The 15,370-nt window shown below is 39.6% G+C and overlaps 1 protein-coding gene across 1 annotated transcript in view; it reads left to right on the top strand.

Moving 5' to 3' along the window:
• CERS3 (ceramide synthase 3) overlaps window positions 1-15,370 on the top strand; it is a 106,588-nt gene that overhangs the window by 9,560 nt on the left and 81,658 nt on the right. Inside the window, exon 2 of the mRNA XM_068537482.1 lies at window positions 11,591-11,764. Coding sequence (XP_068393583.1) covers window positions 11,592-11,764 — 173 coding nt within the window. The 5' untranslated portion in view covers window position 11,591. The remainder of the gene's footprint in view (window positions 1-11,590; window positions 11,765-15,370) is intronic.

A 15,370-nucleotide genomic window follows, 5' to 3' on the forward strand; every position in this document is an offset into this window, starting at 1 on the left:
TTAAATTTTCAGTTACCTGTTTGTGTGTGTAAAAAGGCTGTGATAAGTTTTATGTAGGTAGCAAACTTGCCTTACTTCAAATCATCTATTAGTTTTTGTATATGAAACATTAACTTAAAAAGTGAGCCTCTTAAAATATTTTAATGTGAAATAAATCACCTTAATAACACCTTTTAGTATGGGAAGCTGGATGCATACTGGGAAAACAATAATTTAAAATCTTAAATATGCAGTTTTACTGTTCTAGCATATCAATTATTTTTTCATGTTTCTTCCTAGTTTTTGTCTTTACACACACGCTCACACACATATATGTGTATGTATAAAATAGTATATTATACGAGATCATATACCATCATATGATCATAGTATAGATATAATTTTGAATTTTCTTTTTTTAAACGTGTCATAACACTTTTCATGTTTATAAATTTTATAATTTTAGCATTAATTGATTATTATTATATAGAGTTAACATTTCAAAATATACTTAAACATTCCATATTTTAAAAATCCATTATTTACTAATACTGAAGTGTTATTTATTAACTATAGTTTAAAAAGTTTTCTGTCCAGTTTACACGTATTTCTAGGTAGGCATGAACATTTTAGTGACTCCTAAAATTTATTATCCGATTCCAAAAGGGTGGTATCATTTATGTTGCCACCAGTAACATAGGAATGTACATTTATATGTAAATGATATATATGAGACATTTATAGCATAGTTAGCACTGAGCATTATTTTTAAATAATGTCTTCTAATTTAATAGATGTCAATTATAGAATTTTAGGACCTGGAAGTTCATTTAGTTGCTCTCTTTAGAAGGGCAACCTGGTATTTGATAGCTTGACTCCAATTTACCATTTAACAGGCATGTAATACAGTGATTTACAAATATTTACTCACTTTGTTATTTTAACAACCTCATCAGGGTGGTACAATTATTATTTCCGTTTTGTAGATGGGGAAACTGACATTAAATTAGCTGTCCAAGGGCGCATAGCTAGTTAAGTGTCAGAACCCAGGCAGTCTGGCTCCAGAGTCCATGTGCTTGACGACTGTGTTATAATGGCTCCTTTAATATCTATTTATCATTTATTGTTTGCACGCTTTCCATATGCCAACTTATGGGTGCTATTGTGAGCAAAACAATTTTAGTCCCTGCCCTCATGGATCTGGAAGTCTGGGGAGGGAACCAGACTTTAATCAAATCAACATATATATAATTACAAATTTGATACATGTTACGAAGAAAAAGAATGGAGTGATGGTAGCATCTAACAGGAATATTTCTTTTAGCTGTAAGAGTGATGGGGGGGCAGGGGTCATGGAAAGTCTTGATGAAGATCTTAGATATACTTAAATTGAGACTTGAAGGATAAGGAGGAGAGAGTAGGGTGAAGATGGGTGAAAAGAGCATTCTAGGCAGAAGGAATAGTCTATGCATATGCCCCGAAGCAGGAAAGGACTTTCCCTTCTGCTCTAAGGGTCATAAAGCTGACCGGCTTGCTTGTGAGATCACAAAGTGAGGGGAAGGGGGCGCATAAGTGAGCCTGGAAAAGCAGACAGGGGTCCAGTGGTCCAGGGCCATGCCACAAGCTTCTCACTCACAGAAGAGTGCACACAGGGGGAGGAAGGTGAGAGCTGCCTCCAAACACAGCTGGAGTTGTTTTGGGCAATAAGCCGCCGGCAGAGCCATCCCCAAGTGGCGTTTCTTCTGCGCACAACAGCAAATGGTGACCCTGCCTGTGCTTTTCTAGGAATTAAACTTCACTGGCTCATTATTTGAGTTAGGAAGGGGATATTTAAGTTAGGAACCTAGATCAAGGCATATTGTGAAGTCTTATTATAGAGCCAAAAGAAACATGGCCTGAAGAGAACAGCACCGGGGGAGAGCCTTCGCTTGAGAGAGAACATGACCCCGTACAGATGCCAAGTGCCTTGTTGGCATTTTAGGGGTTTATTAGTTTTGCTGGAAATTTTTCCATAATGTGTACTAACAGTGAAAAAGTATTGTTCTAGTAGAAAGTGATAGCTGGCTCATGGGGACATTAACCTATGCTTTGGAATCAGTGGAAGCAAAAAGGCAGAAGCACATCTTCCTAAAATCTCAAGTCAACTTTTACTCTATAAGCAAACTCTACATACAATATTAGAAGGGGAAAATGAGAAGGCCCTTTTTTCTAATTTCAATTTCAGAGGCCTTTTTGATTTGCTCAATATAACTTTAGCTTTTGTTAATTAGTATTAGAGTAAGCACATAAAGTTTGTTGGACTTTTCCATCAAGTCAATCAGGATTAGAGAATGAAGGACTGGGCAGTAGGAAGAACTCTAAAGAGTACAGGAATCACAGCTATAGGAAGCAGTCATGACCCCTGGGGCGGAGATAGAGTACACAAGGAAGAGGCCTCCAGGGCTGATGTGCAGACCCTGATGAAGAGGGCACAGAGGGGTCGCTATGGAAAACCAGCAGAACTGGCTGGCTACGGAACTAGCCCTCAGAAACTTGCGGGAAATCTGCCCTCTAGGGTGCTGTTCATTGGGAAGTGTCTTGCTGGAGACACTCAGCCACAAAACTCCCCAGGAAGGTGCTGGTGGATTCTGCTGGCTGCTGGGGGCTGCTGGAGCCTTCACTGGGAGTGCACCAGAGCCAAAAGTGAAGCTTCTTCCTCCTGCAATGTCTCTCCACCACTCGCTACTTAGAAAGGTCCTGGGCCAGCTGGCAAAGGGAAATAGGTAAATGGACCAAAGGTACCAGACTTATTTCACAGAGCAGGCAAACAGGGTCAAAATCTAATGACTTACATGGAATAGAAGTTTATTTCTCTTGTACGTAACAATCCAGATATGGGTGGACCAGGGCTAATGTGCTAATTGGCTTCAAAAATTGCTCCAGTTCTGTCATCCCCATTTCCAGCTGTCAGGAAGGAAGACAGAGAGAAGCCAGGACATGCAGCTTGGTCTTTAGGGAGATTACCCAAATCAGTTCCCACTCCTGTGTCATTGACCCAGACATGGTCACGCATGGCCGCACCTAGCTGTGCTAGAGGGAGGTTGGGAAATGTTGCCTCGTGTGGCAGGGCAGCCACGTGCCAGTTAAACTTGGGGGGGTGGGGGTCTGTAACTAAAAGGCAGAATCAATGGATACTTAGGACATCCTGACACCCCTCAATGGCATCTTTGAGGCGATACCATGTTTTTGCTACAGATCTTCTGAAACTTTCTTTTTCATCTCTAAATCTGTTCTGAATTTCTTTGAGGCTTTAAGTTGGTATAATTGTAAAATTCAATATGAGGAAATTAAAATTGTTTTTATCTTGTTGTAAGTTAATTACTTCTTTACATAGAGTATAGGGGTTTTTTTTCCTTCTCTTCAGTTTTCTAAAGCTATAAGCCCAGACATTTATTAGCTTTTTATAAACTAACTTAGTCATAAGAAATATCCTTCAGAGTTAAGTTGCTCTGTCATTTGCATTGTCTTATCCATGTGAAATGGCGCAACTTAAAATGCTTTCAGAATTGGAATTTACAGCTGGCTCAATCCTTACACTGTTCACAGGAAGCAAGTAGCTGCTCATGTTTTCTTTTGTGTTTTATCTTAAAGGCATAAACCAGTTCTTTTGGCTGAGTTAGTAGAGTTAAGGTAGACTAAAGGTAGATAAACATGTTTACCTGACCTCCTACAGCAAATTTTAAAAATTGTTCTCCAACTAATGAAAATGAAGTTGTACATAGTTATCAGTAAATTAGATATAATTTTTGGCCATAGTGTCACGCCTTTATTGTTCAAAACTCCATTCCAGCCTCAGTAAACCCTCCATCAGTTCATTCAGCAAGCACTTGTATAGTGTCTACTGTGTGGCAAACTTTGGGTATACAGTAGTGTATGAGCCACGCAAGGTCCTTGCTCTTCTGGAGCTGACTTTCTCTTCACCAGAGAACCCTGGTCCCTCTGTAATCCAGCTGGTCACCCAGTCACAAAAACTCTCACCAACTCTCATATCCTCCAACCATAATAATACTCAGAAATTGTGAATACTGATTCAAGAGTCTCTCACTGCATTGCTCAGGAATATGCCTTTACTTCAATTTAACTTGTTTTCCTAACTTCCCATTTCTCATCACCGTCCTCTACCTGAGAGATATCTTCTGTTCTGTGGAGATACTTTCTTGTCACTCCCCTCTATCCAAGAGATATGTTCTGTAGAGTTATCTTCTAAACTGCTGTGATGTTTACAGTAGGGATTAGATGGATAGTTACCAGAAGCTGTCCAAAGACTCAGCCTGACTTGGAGTTCTTACCTCAGCAATAGTTTGAGTACCACATTTTTTCAGTACTTTACAAAAATGTTGCTTCAAATAGTGATAAACTTGTAACCCAGATGATTTTATTTCTTCAAGTCTTAAGGTCAGATTTAATGGTGTGTGTCTGAGAAAGTGGCTCAGCAGGCTTCCTTCACCCTGATGGGTTCTGTATCCATGAGGTCAGAAAATAATGAGTCATAAAAACCTACATTCATTAGATTGTCTTCCTGCAAACTACTGGCAGCTGGAGTTGAAAATAGGGTTTAAAATTTCCACAGTATTAGTGGGAAAACACAGCTGGGCTATGATGCCACCTCCATTACTGAACTTCCCCAAAGTAAAAAGAAATAACTGCAGGTACTTTTCTTGTAAATATTTCCTATTTTTAAAAATAGCTTCAGATTCTTTTATATAAATAAAAATTGTAGTTCCTTCAGTTTTTTTTTTATGTAAGTAGGAATTTCAGTACTTAGAGAATGTACAAAGGAAGGGAGAAAATGGAGTTTGAGTAGCTGATGAGAAAAAAGGGACTGAGAATGGCCAAGGAGTAAATGAATACATTTGCTTCCGAGAGAACACTAAGCAGAGACTGAAAAGTTGTCAACACGGTTGGCAATTTTCAGTTGCCAGAAAGGCCTAGAGTTCAGCCAAATGAATCAAGATGAGAAATGGGCTAGGAGTTTGATGTGGGAGTCAGTGAGCTTCTCAGAGTGTTCAAAAGTGACTGAGTCACAGGCAGGGCTCCTGAATGACAGATTCATTGTTGCAAATGCTCAGGATTTTTTTTTTTAGAGCAGTAACTTGTGGGGTTTTAAAAACACAGGTATCTCTCCATCTCAATATTTTATAATTCTCTTTCCATCTGAAGATTGTTTAAATATCACAATAGTTAGTTAACACAGCATACAGGTACCGTTCCACTCACTGTGTAGGTAATGTTTGTCATCCACCAAGCATCTTTTTAAGGCTGAGTCAGGGAAGCCTGCAGCCTCTGTTACACTGAACAACCAAAAAACCCTTAAGTAGCGACTGAGTGCCACTGTCATGTTTGAAATGTAGGCGGAACAGGAGCAAAAATGGGAGAGAAAGAAAGAAAAGGGGACCAACAAGTGTCCATTGCGGGCAAGATGAGATCCAAGGCTAACCAGAGGGAGAAACTGACAGATGCTACAAGCTACCAGCCCCTCCTCAGTTACTCAAGGGATTTCCTGCTTCTCCATTTAAACTTTAGAAGGAAATCCTAAGAACAGGCACTTCTGCTAAATTTAAGCTTCAGACAGCTGAATTGGAGCTGTCCGTTTCTCCTGAAGGAGAGTGGGGAAAATGCTAGGTGTATCAGTCAGTGCCCTTGATTGTAAGCAATGGAATCCACCTCTTTCTTACTACCTTAAACAAAAGGCTTCACTGAAAGTGACTCACAGCACCAAAAGAAGGGTGGTGGACCAGACCTGGACCACAGTAGAAGCCAAGAGACTAAGGCGATCAGGAAAGCCAGGAAGCCGAGAGATGACAGCTGTCTTCTCAGCAGCAGCAGCCTAGGCAGAATGCCATCTGTTGCTGGTGCTGCTCGTCCCGGTCTGGTCCAGATTCAAAGTCCTGAGTAAAGCCTCCATTTTGCCAACCCCAGGCCATCCCAGGCCAACTGCTAGCAGATGGAGAATTGTCCATCTTGGCTTTCACAGTGGGAAAGGCATGGTACCAATTCTACACACATTGCTGATTTCCTCTGCTACTAGGAGGGCTGGAAGCTGGGCTACCTCTAGAACAGCACATCCTGTACACTAGAGTCAGGGAAAGATGACTGTAAAGGATGCCAGAGGTCCTGGAACAAGCTTGGGGCCTTAAGACAGCTACTGAGAGGCTAAGAGAATATGACTTGCTTCTTGCTACTAGACTGAAATAGCAGAAAAGAGGAAGAGAGTGCCAGTCCCCGTTCTCTCTCTGCTTAGCCCTGGATCTCATCTTGAGAGCAAGTATGGTAGAGAGGCTGGCTGGAGGGTTAGCCTGGATGAGTAAAGCCCACTGCCCAGAGCTAGACTGTTGACCTGTGGATGTCTACTGAACACTCTATACCAAAGTCTGTCATCTGAGAGAACCATTTCTCCTTCAGAGGAGTTAGTCTGTTTTTACTTTTTAAAGCATGAAATATTTTTTTTTCTCCCAGAAAGCCATTAACTTTAAAATCATGCTGAAGTCTGAATCTGGATATAGTCTTTCCTTCACTATTTATTTTTCTGGGTTCATGAACACAATCTTTTTTTTTTTTTTTTTGGCTGCACCGCACAGCTTGCGGGATCTTAGTTCCTTGACCAAGGATCAAACCCGCATCCTTGGCAGTGAAAGTGTGGAGCACTAACCACTGCACCGCCTGGGAATTGCCCATGGACACAACCTTGACTCAGGTGAATTTGGGAGGTAAAACTTAAGACCCTGCGCTTCCCTGGTGGCGCAGTGGTTGAGAATCTGCCTGCCAATGCAGGGGACACGGGTTCGAGCCCTGGTCTGGGAAGATCCCACATGCTGCGGAGCAACTAGGCCCGTGAGCCACAATTGCTGAACCTGCGCGTCTGGAACCCGTGCTCCACAAGAGAGGCCGCGATAGTGAGAGGCCTGCGCACCGCGATGAAGAGTGGCCCCCACTTGCCGCAACTAGAGAAAGCCCTCGCACAGAAACGAAGACCCAACACAGCCATAAATAAATAAATAAATAAATAAATAAATAAATAAAATTTAAAAAAAAAACAAAAAACTTAAGACCCTTAAATGAGATGATAGGAAGCTTTAGCATGAAGTTCAGGCTGAGTCATGGATTAAAAGATGTAAAGGTTAAAGGAGGATGAAGCTGAGAAGGAGACTTATTTATTTATTTACTTATTTTATTAAAAATTTTTTTTAACATCTTTATTGGAGTATAATTGCTTTACAATGGTGTGTTAGTTTCTGCTTGATAACAAAGTGAATCAGCTATACATATACATATATCCCCATATCTCCTCCCTCTTGCGTCTCCCTCCCACCCTCCCTATCTCACCCCTCTAGGTGGTCACAAAGCACCGAGCTGATCTCCCTGTGCTATGCGGCTGCTTCCCACTAGCTATCTATTTTACATTTGGTAGTATATATAAGTCAGAAGGAGACTTTTTAACTTTTTTTATTTTAGATATAACTCACATACCATATAATTCACCCATTTAAAGTGTGCAATCTAATGTTTTTTTTAGTATATTCACAGAGTTGTGCACCCAGCACCACATTCAATTTATGAACATTTTCATCACCCCCAAAAGAAACCCTGTACCCGTAGGCAGCCACTCCCCACTTCCCCCCACACCCCCACGTACACCCTAAGGAACTACTAACCTACTGTTTGTCTCCCTATATTTGCTTATTCTGAACATTTCACATGACCGGAATCATACAATATGTGCCTTTTGTGCCTGGCTTCTTTTACTTAGCATGTTTTCAAGAGCCATCCATGTCATAGCATGAATCCTTTCAATTCTCTTGAGTATATACCTAGGAGTAGGATTGCTGGGTCATATGGTAACTCCGTGTTTAACATTTCAAGGAACTGCCGGACTGTTTTCCACAGCAGCTGCACCATTTTACTTTCCCTCAAGCAATATATGAGGGTTCCAATTTCTCCACATCCTGCCAACATTGTTATCTTTTTGGTTATAGCCATCTTAGTGGGTATAATGAGGGTATCTCTGGGTTTGTTTCTTATTTGCATTCCCCTCATGGCTAATGATGTTGAGCATTTTTTCATGTGCCTATTGGCCATTTGTATATCTTCTTTGATGAAATGTCTATTCAGATCCTTTGCCCATTTTAAAATTGGGTTATTTGTCCTTTTATTATTGAGTTCTAAGTGTTCTTCATACATTCTAAATACAAGTCCCTTATCAGATATATGATTTTCAAATATTTCCTCCCATTCTATGGATTGTCTTTTAACTTTCTTGATGGTATCCATTGAAACACAGAATGTTTTAATTTTGATGAAGTCCAATTTATCTATTTTTTATTTTGTTGTTTGTGCTTTGGGTGTCATATGCAAGAAGGCTTTGCTTAACCCCAGGTGCTGAAGATTTACTCCTATATAATATTCTAAGAGAGTTATTATTTTAGCCCTTATATTTAGAACTGTGCTTCATTTTGAGTTAATTTTTGTGTGTCCTGTGAAGAAGAGATTCTTAACTCTTTTTAAGCAGCAGTAATTGATGTTTGGTGGCAGCACATGAAGAAAGAGTAAATAGTGTAGACTTTTTTTCTCAATTTGAACTACATATTCCAGGGGGCCACCCTTAACTTCTGAGTTCTTTCTCTCTCCCCATATATGTTTTTGGTTGTTCAATATTAAAGTTACTAGGCTTTCAACAAATCTTGTTTCATTGCTTGCATATTATTTAGCGTGGCAACCCCTATATAACCATTGTAAGCTGTTTATTTAGTTATATTTCACACTGGACAAAATAATCTTTACTGCCTGGAGTTGCATTTTAGGAGTGAGCAAACTATTTTGTATAGTGATTATTATAATAGTATCAAAACTAGCTCACTGCCATTGCTATTTGTTCCCTGAGTCATAGTCTATTAAATTTGGAGCTAATAAAGTAATGAACATGCTAAGGCAAACTTTCAGGAAGAAATAGATCTGCCCTTGCAGGAGTAGATCGTTCTGATACAGTGAGGGACACAGGCATGGTACAAGGTTTGTCCATTACAGGAGAGACTCCCATGACCTGGGCTCATTTCTAAGATCTGTAGGAAGTTTAAATTTTAGCTGTAGTCTCACTCAAAGAATTGTGCCTGCTCTTGTTCTGACCCAATCTGGCTGTGCACTTCAACGCAGATTTCCTCTCTTAATTCCCTCTTTGGTCAGTTATGTCAGATGGCCCAGGCAACCAGGCTGGAATCCTCAGCTCCCTTGCCAAAGTGTGTTAATTCTTCCTGCCTAACAACTCTTTCATCAGTTCTCACTGTCTCCTCCCGAGTCCAGATCCAGGTCAGTCCTGACCCAGTTGTAAGCTCCCTGAAGTCTAAGATCATCCCTTTCCTTTCTGTAGACCCAAAGACTGATAGAAAGTATTCAATAAATATTTCTTGATGATCTTTATTCCACCATATTTGCACAATTTTGCGACAGTATTAATGCTGCTTACCCTCCTCCAGGGTAGAAGTTACAGTAAAATGATTAATACATGAAAAAGAAGGCAGCCCCTCTCCTTCTCCACACAAGGCTTGCAGGTGTGGGTGTGACCGGTTTCCTGCTACTTTGCATGCACATGTCTCTGAGCAGCAGATGAGAAATGAAATAAAGTAGGGAATATCTCACCATGGTTAGTTATTTGGTTTTGGTGTGGATTTTTCTGAAGCATATTGAGGTCCACACTCTGGAATTCTTCCTCATCTGAAATCAGAAATCTGTAATGTTGATACTCCACTCTGATCCTCACCTCTGATTGAGCCTTCCCGCTCTCTTGGGTCCCACTCCCGCCAGACTTGTTCTTTGGCCTCTGGTCCCTTGAGTGTTGTATTTTTTTCCCTCCTTCTCATTTCTTTCTTGGCCTCTCTTTATTCTCTACCCAGTTTGGATCTCATGTGTAATCTCATAAATGGCGTGATCAGCATGTTCAGCTCCCTGATACCGCTGCTCTCTGCAGCTTCCAATTTCTGACCATATTTAGTGCTTCAAACTCCTAATTGCTCTCCATTCTTCGTGTGTCCTGAAATGTACTCCATATTGCTGCCAGAGAGCGGCCATGTGTGTGCCTGGCCGGGGGTTCTGGAGGCTGAAACCCAGATCTCATTCTGCTGGGAAGAAGGGCTGTGTCTGCCCAGAGGAGACACCATCCTCTAATCGGCACAAAGATACCACATGGGCTCGCAGAGGACCTGGCTGCCCAAGCAACCTTTCTAAAATATCTGATTATTTTATTCCTCTGCATAATACTCTTCCTGGGTTCCATTGGTTAAAGCCCAAGCTCCTTAGCCTGGATTGCAGACACTCTGTGACCAAGTCTGAACTGTCTCACCAGCCTTTTGATGAGAGTTGCCGTATGATTTATTACCCAAACTGGGACACTTCTGAAAGGAAGGGGCACTATTACTAATTATGCCAGGACAATAAACCGAGACTCTGGGCACTTGTGTGTGACCCAGCATCCCACACCTTGGATTCTTAGGCTGTGGTGGAACCACACTGCTGGTGGTGTTCCATGGGCACCTGGTATTTACAAATCAAGAGGTTTTGACAGAGTTATTTTGACCACCCTGTTGTGAATCTGAGGACATTTGACTTCTTTCTCAGATTAACTGTTAAAGGATTACATCAAAACATCCTCAAGGTCAAAATGTCAAGATTAAAATTGTCATAGCCTAAATGATGAGATTGGAGCATCTAAATGTTCTTTTATGTTTCTGGTTACTTGATCAGTGTACTTTCTCTCCTTAAAACTTCTATTCCCTTTTTCCCATTTTCCTGCCTTTCCCTGGTTTACTTCCACTTACCATTTAAGACATCTTGAACATTGTTCAAGATCATCTGCTCCAGTGGGCTTTCCCGACGCGTCTTGGCTGGGCTCAGTGCTGGTCACCTTGTTCCCACAGCACCCACTACAAACCTGTTTCATTGTACCTGAAAAAAGTGTGTCAGAGTTGTCTGTCAGGCCTGCCTTGCCCACAGAATATAAGGTCCTTAAGGCAAGAACGCTGTCTTTTTCATCTTTGCATCCTCAGTGCCTAGCACAGGGCTTGACAAATAATAGAATCTCTGTAAATATTTGTTGACATGGACTAATTTGAATTCTTTGTTGTAATACAAAGTTAAATATGCTTGTCCTTTATCTCCTGGAGAAGTTCTTAGGATACTAGTGAAGGTTTATACATACTTGGAGCTTTCATGAGGTTGGCCTTTGGCATGTTGAAGTTGTAGAGATTATTGTTAGATTAATTTTCATATGATAGAAACATATAAGAGGAAGACACATACCCATAATATTAACACATGTTGTGCCAAGAGTGTGAACAGTGGTGTGTTAAACCTCAGTTTGCCATGCCACAGCCGAAATTCTTCTGAGAGTGTTGGCAGAGTAATTCCTGTTTAATGCAATGAAGCTCCATGAAGCCTGGTAAATAATAGTACTCCGTTCTGTTCAATAATAGTACCCTGTGTTCTAAACTCTCTGGTTTAGGTATTTTGAGTAAAGGTGTCAATGTTGTCTCAATTTTAAGTATTTGTTCTATAAGTCTAATGTATTCTTTTTCCATCTCTCTAGAATGTTTCAGATGTTTAAAGATTGGTTTTGGTTGGAAAGATTCTGGCTTCCTCCAACAATAAAGTGGTCAGATCTTGAAGATCATGATGGACTCGTCTTTGTGAAACCCTCTCATTTATATATGACCATTCCATATGCTTTTGGCTTGATAATTATCAGACATTTTTTTGAAAAGTAAGTAGTGTTTGTATGTCTTTCCTCCCCATTCCCCTTCTTTGCCCCACCTCTAGAATAAAGAATTTTGGTAAGATTCTTAAAGAATGTGTTGTTCAGAGGTCACCACTAATGGGCTACAGATTCTTGGGGGAGTTCATGAAATTAAATGCACACTAAATATTATCTAGACTGACAAATAAAAATTAGAAACACAATCTCCTCAAGTACATTAGTTTTACAATGAAGAAAATTGAGATCAAGAGAGGTTAAGGATCACAGATCTTATTAGTGTCAATGACGGTACAAGATCTCAGCTCATCTTCCATGTACCATGTTGTCTGACAATGGATATGCATCCCCATGTCTTTGTTGGCAGTATTAGGAGAGTATGACTAGGGGATGCATTATCATTTTAGAATGCCTATAAAATAGCAAAAATGGCTCATTAAAGACCAAACTTAATATTGCTTTATAGCATAGTTTACTTTAAAGGTTTATTGAAAGTTTTAATAGCAGGCCTTCATTCCAAGGTATAAGGAAATCAAAGAAAAATATCAATTTGCTTTCTCAGAAAAAGTAAACTTCTTTTCTTTTTCTTAATTTAATTTAAATAGATATTACCTCCAACCTTTTATTAAAACTGTACTAGTGTTATGATAACTGAAGATAAATGTTCATCTATAATCTCTGTAGTTGTCTCTATTTCAAAAAACTGTTATTAGCACATTAATTTTTTGGAGCAAAAAGAATATTCAAATGTCAAGAGTTGGATAAACTTAAGACAAAATCTGATAAAGATCATTTTGTCCAAGACTAACTGTAATGCAGATCATATGTTTATAACCATTTGCAGGGTCCTTATCTCAAGAGTTAGTTTGACCAACTCTGTTTCGTGGATTGTCCAAAAGGTTTTTGTACAAATAACAGCTTCACTTGGGCCAACAATATGCTATTGCTATTGGGAGGAAAAGAAAGCCCCTCAATATCACTAAGCTCTAGCTGAGAAGATTTGAAAATGTTCTTCCTTTTTGACAGTTAATTTTACTTTTACTCACATGTTTGGATTTGTCAAAGAATGCCTAAATAAAGTAGCATTGTGCCACTGCACTTCCAAATTAGCAAATTACTCTGCTGTCCTGAAATTCTTGCTTTTCTTGCAGAGTGTCTAGTGATCTTTGAACTTGGCATCCAGGTCCTCTACTTATTTGCACTGCAGATTTCCTACTTTTTGGTGGACAGATCCATTTTTAACATTTTGATCAGACAGTGAACTAGAAAAATTTTTGTTTGCCAAAGCAGCATAGTTGTGGAGGACCAACTTGTTATGCCCTGGTCTTGGCCTCTCCAAAAATTATCAGGAAGGAATCCAATCTTCTTTTAATTCCCAGGACCATTCTTGCTTCTTCTCAAGGGGTTAAGTATAGTCTTTCGTAACTCCTTATAACTTTAACTCCCAATTACTCACCCTTAGTTTTTTCCATCCCGTGACACTACAGAAAACTGTGTTGCTCCACTAGTCTCATATCTCTCTTTTTTTTTCATATTTCTTTTAATGCAATAGAAGGAAGGAAAATTTAACATGGGAGCAAGATCACACTTTTTGAAGTATAAGTTTATATTTTTTCAGGGCTTCTATATCATTTGCCTTAGACTAAACCACTTAGATCATAAATAAAATATTACTTACACCTTGCATTTGAATAGAAACTTATATTTTAAGAGGTACAGAAAATCATAAGTGGTGTGATCTCTATCAAGAAAATGAGAGGTAAGTGAGCTGGCCAAGATCACATGGTTAGTATGTCAGGAGTAGATCTGGGACTTAAACCCCCATGGTATGACACCAGGTTCAGGGTTGCTGGGTTTTTATTTTCCCCTGTACCAGTACTTCTTGGGCTTTCACAATGAAATACTCCTGGTGGCAAAAGAGAGTAAATTAATATCCTTTGGGAGTATAGAAGACATGGCTTAAGGGAATGATAGCAAATGTGAACTTTTCTGAACTATCAAAAATTCGTATAAATTTGACACCGTGTTTCAGCATATCCTATGGTATACTTATCACAAGAAAGCTTCCTTCTTTTGTCCTGGACTGTGTTTGTGTTACACCTCCTCATTCTAGGAAGTGACCAAGAGTTGTGATTTGGCTGGCTCATTTTTATCTTTTAGTACTAACCAGGAGCCATTTAAGATGAGGAAGTAAGGGCCCTTCCCAGAAAGGAGTAGAGAGACAGATGGATAAAGAACAAACAAGTAGATCATTTGAAAGTGACTGACATTTGCTTTGTATTTAGAATTTCCTTTCCTTACAAGTTTTACCTTATGTTTTAATTTTTTTCACGGGGAGGGGTCTAGAATAACAATTTCTAACTAATATATCCAGACTCTTCTATACATTCTTTTTTGTGTCTGAAGTATGATTTAGAGAGGATCTAAACTACTCAAATTTAAGCACTTGTGGAATAAGCACATTATCTCAGAGTAAATTATGGTCCTGGAAGAGTCCAAGGCAGGGATGGGGGTGGTAAAATCAGAAGGTAATCTTTTTACTTTTACTTAATGGTACAATGAATAGATACCCCACCTCTACCATTTCCACTGAGCAGCGTGAGGGCATGGTGGGATTCTTTAAAGAAGGGTAGGTGTAGCAGTTTACAGGAGTTGAAAAAGGATTGTTGCTAACCGTCTTCATTTGAAACGGTCTCAGAATATGTACATTGGATTTAAATGTTATCTGAGACTTGCATTACTTCAGATATTTTGTTCTCTCATATAAAACCCTCTGATTAAACTCTGGTCAAAGAGCCTTTCAGTCCTTAAGAAATGGGAATCAATCTTAATGGCAATAGGCTATTGTTTCTGTTTAGGAGAAGTATTTAAACTTCACATGCTTAATATCTGCCTAGGCCTGCCTTCTTTTTAATTCTATAAAACAATATTGAAAAAAAAAAGATGTGGGGGTAGTGCTCTGGGATTGCTCGGCTTTTAGCTCACAGGTAACTGAAGTAGTGCTAAAGGAAGAGCGGGCTATGTGGGTGTCTGAATGAGGCCATCTGAGGGCTCAGTTCTGCAGTAGTAGCAAACCTGAGACCCATTCCCTGGTAATTAACCTAACTTTGAACCATTTACATGGGAGCAGAAGTTCACGTTCTCTTTTCTTCCTCTTGGACTTTTCCCTTCTATTCCGTATCAATAAAATGAAAGTTCAGGAAATTTCATCTTAGCCTAAGGTCCTTCTAGAGCTAAGATCTGTCATTTCCCTCCTCTTTTCAGTTCAGTTTATCAAATATTGTGCTTCTTTATTCTCACCTTTATCAAAATAGGTTTTTTTTAATGTGTTTTTTAATGATTTCAGTGTCCTTATCTTGAAATTTCAAGTTTTGCCCATATATATCAAATTACCCATTCTTTTGTAATTGTTCTGTAAAGCTATTTTTTTTTAATTTTATCTATTTATTTATTTATTTCTGGCTGTGTTGGGTCTTCGTTTCTGTGCAAGGGCTTTCTCTAATTGTGGCAAGTGGGGGCCCCTCTTCGTCGCGGTGCACGGGCCTCTCATTATCGCGGCCTCCCTTGTTGCGGAGCACAGGCTCCAGACGCGCCTGCTCAGTAATTGTGGCTCAC

Source organism: Eschrichtius robustus, chromosome 1, assembly GCF_028021215.1.
Source record: "Eschrichtius robustus isolate mEscRob2 chromosome 1, mEscRob2.pri, whole genome shotgun sequence".
Classification (NCBI taxonomy): domain Eukaryota; kingdom Metazoa; phylum Chordata; class Mammalia; order Artiodactyla; family Eschrichtiidae; genus Eschrichtius; species Eschrichtius robustus.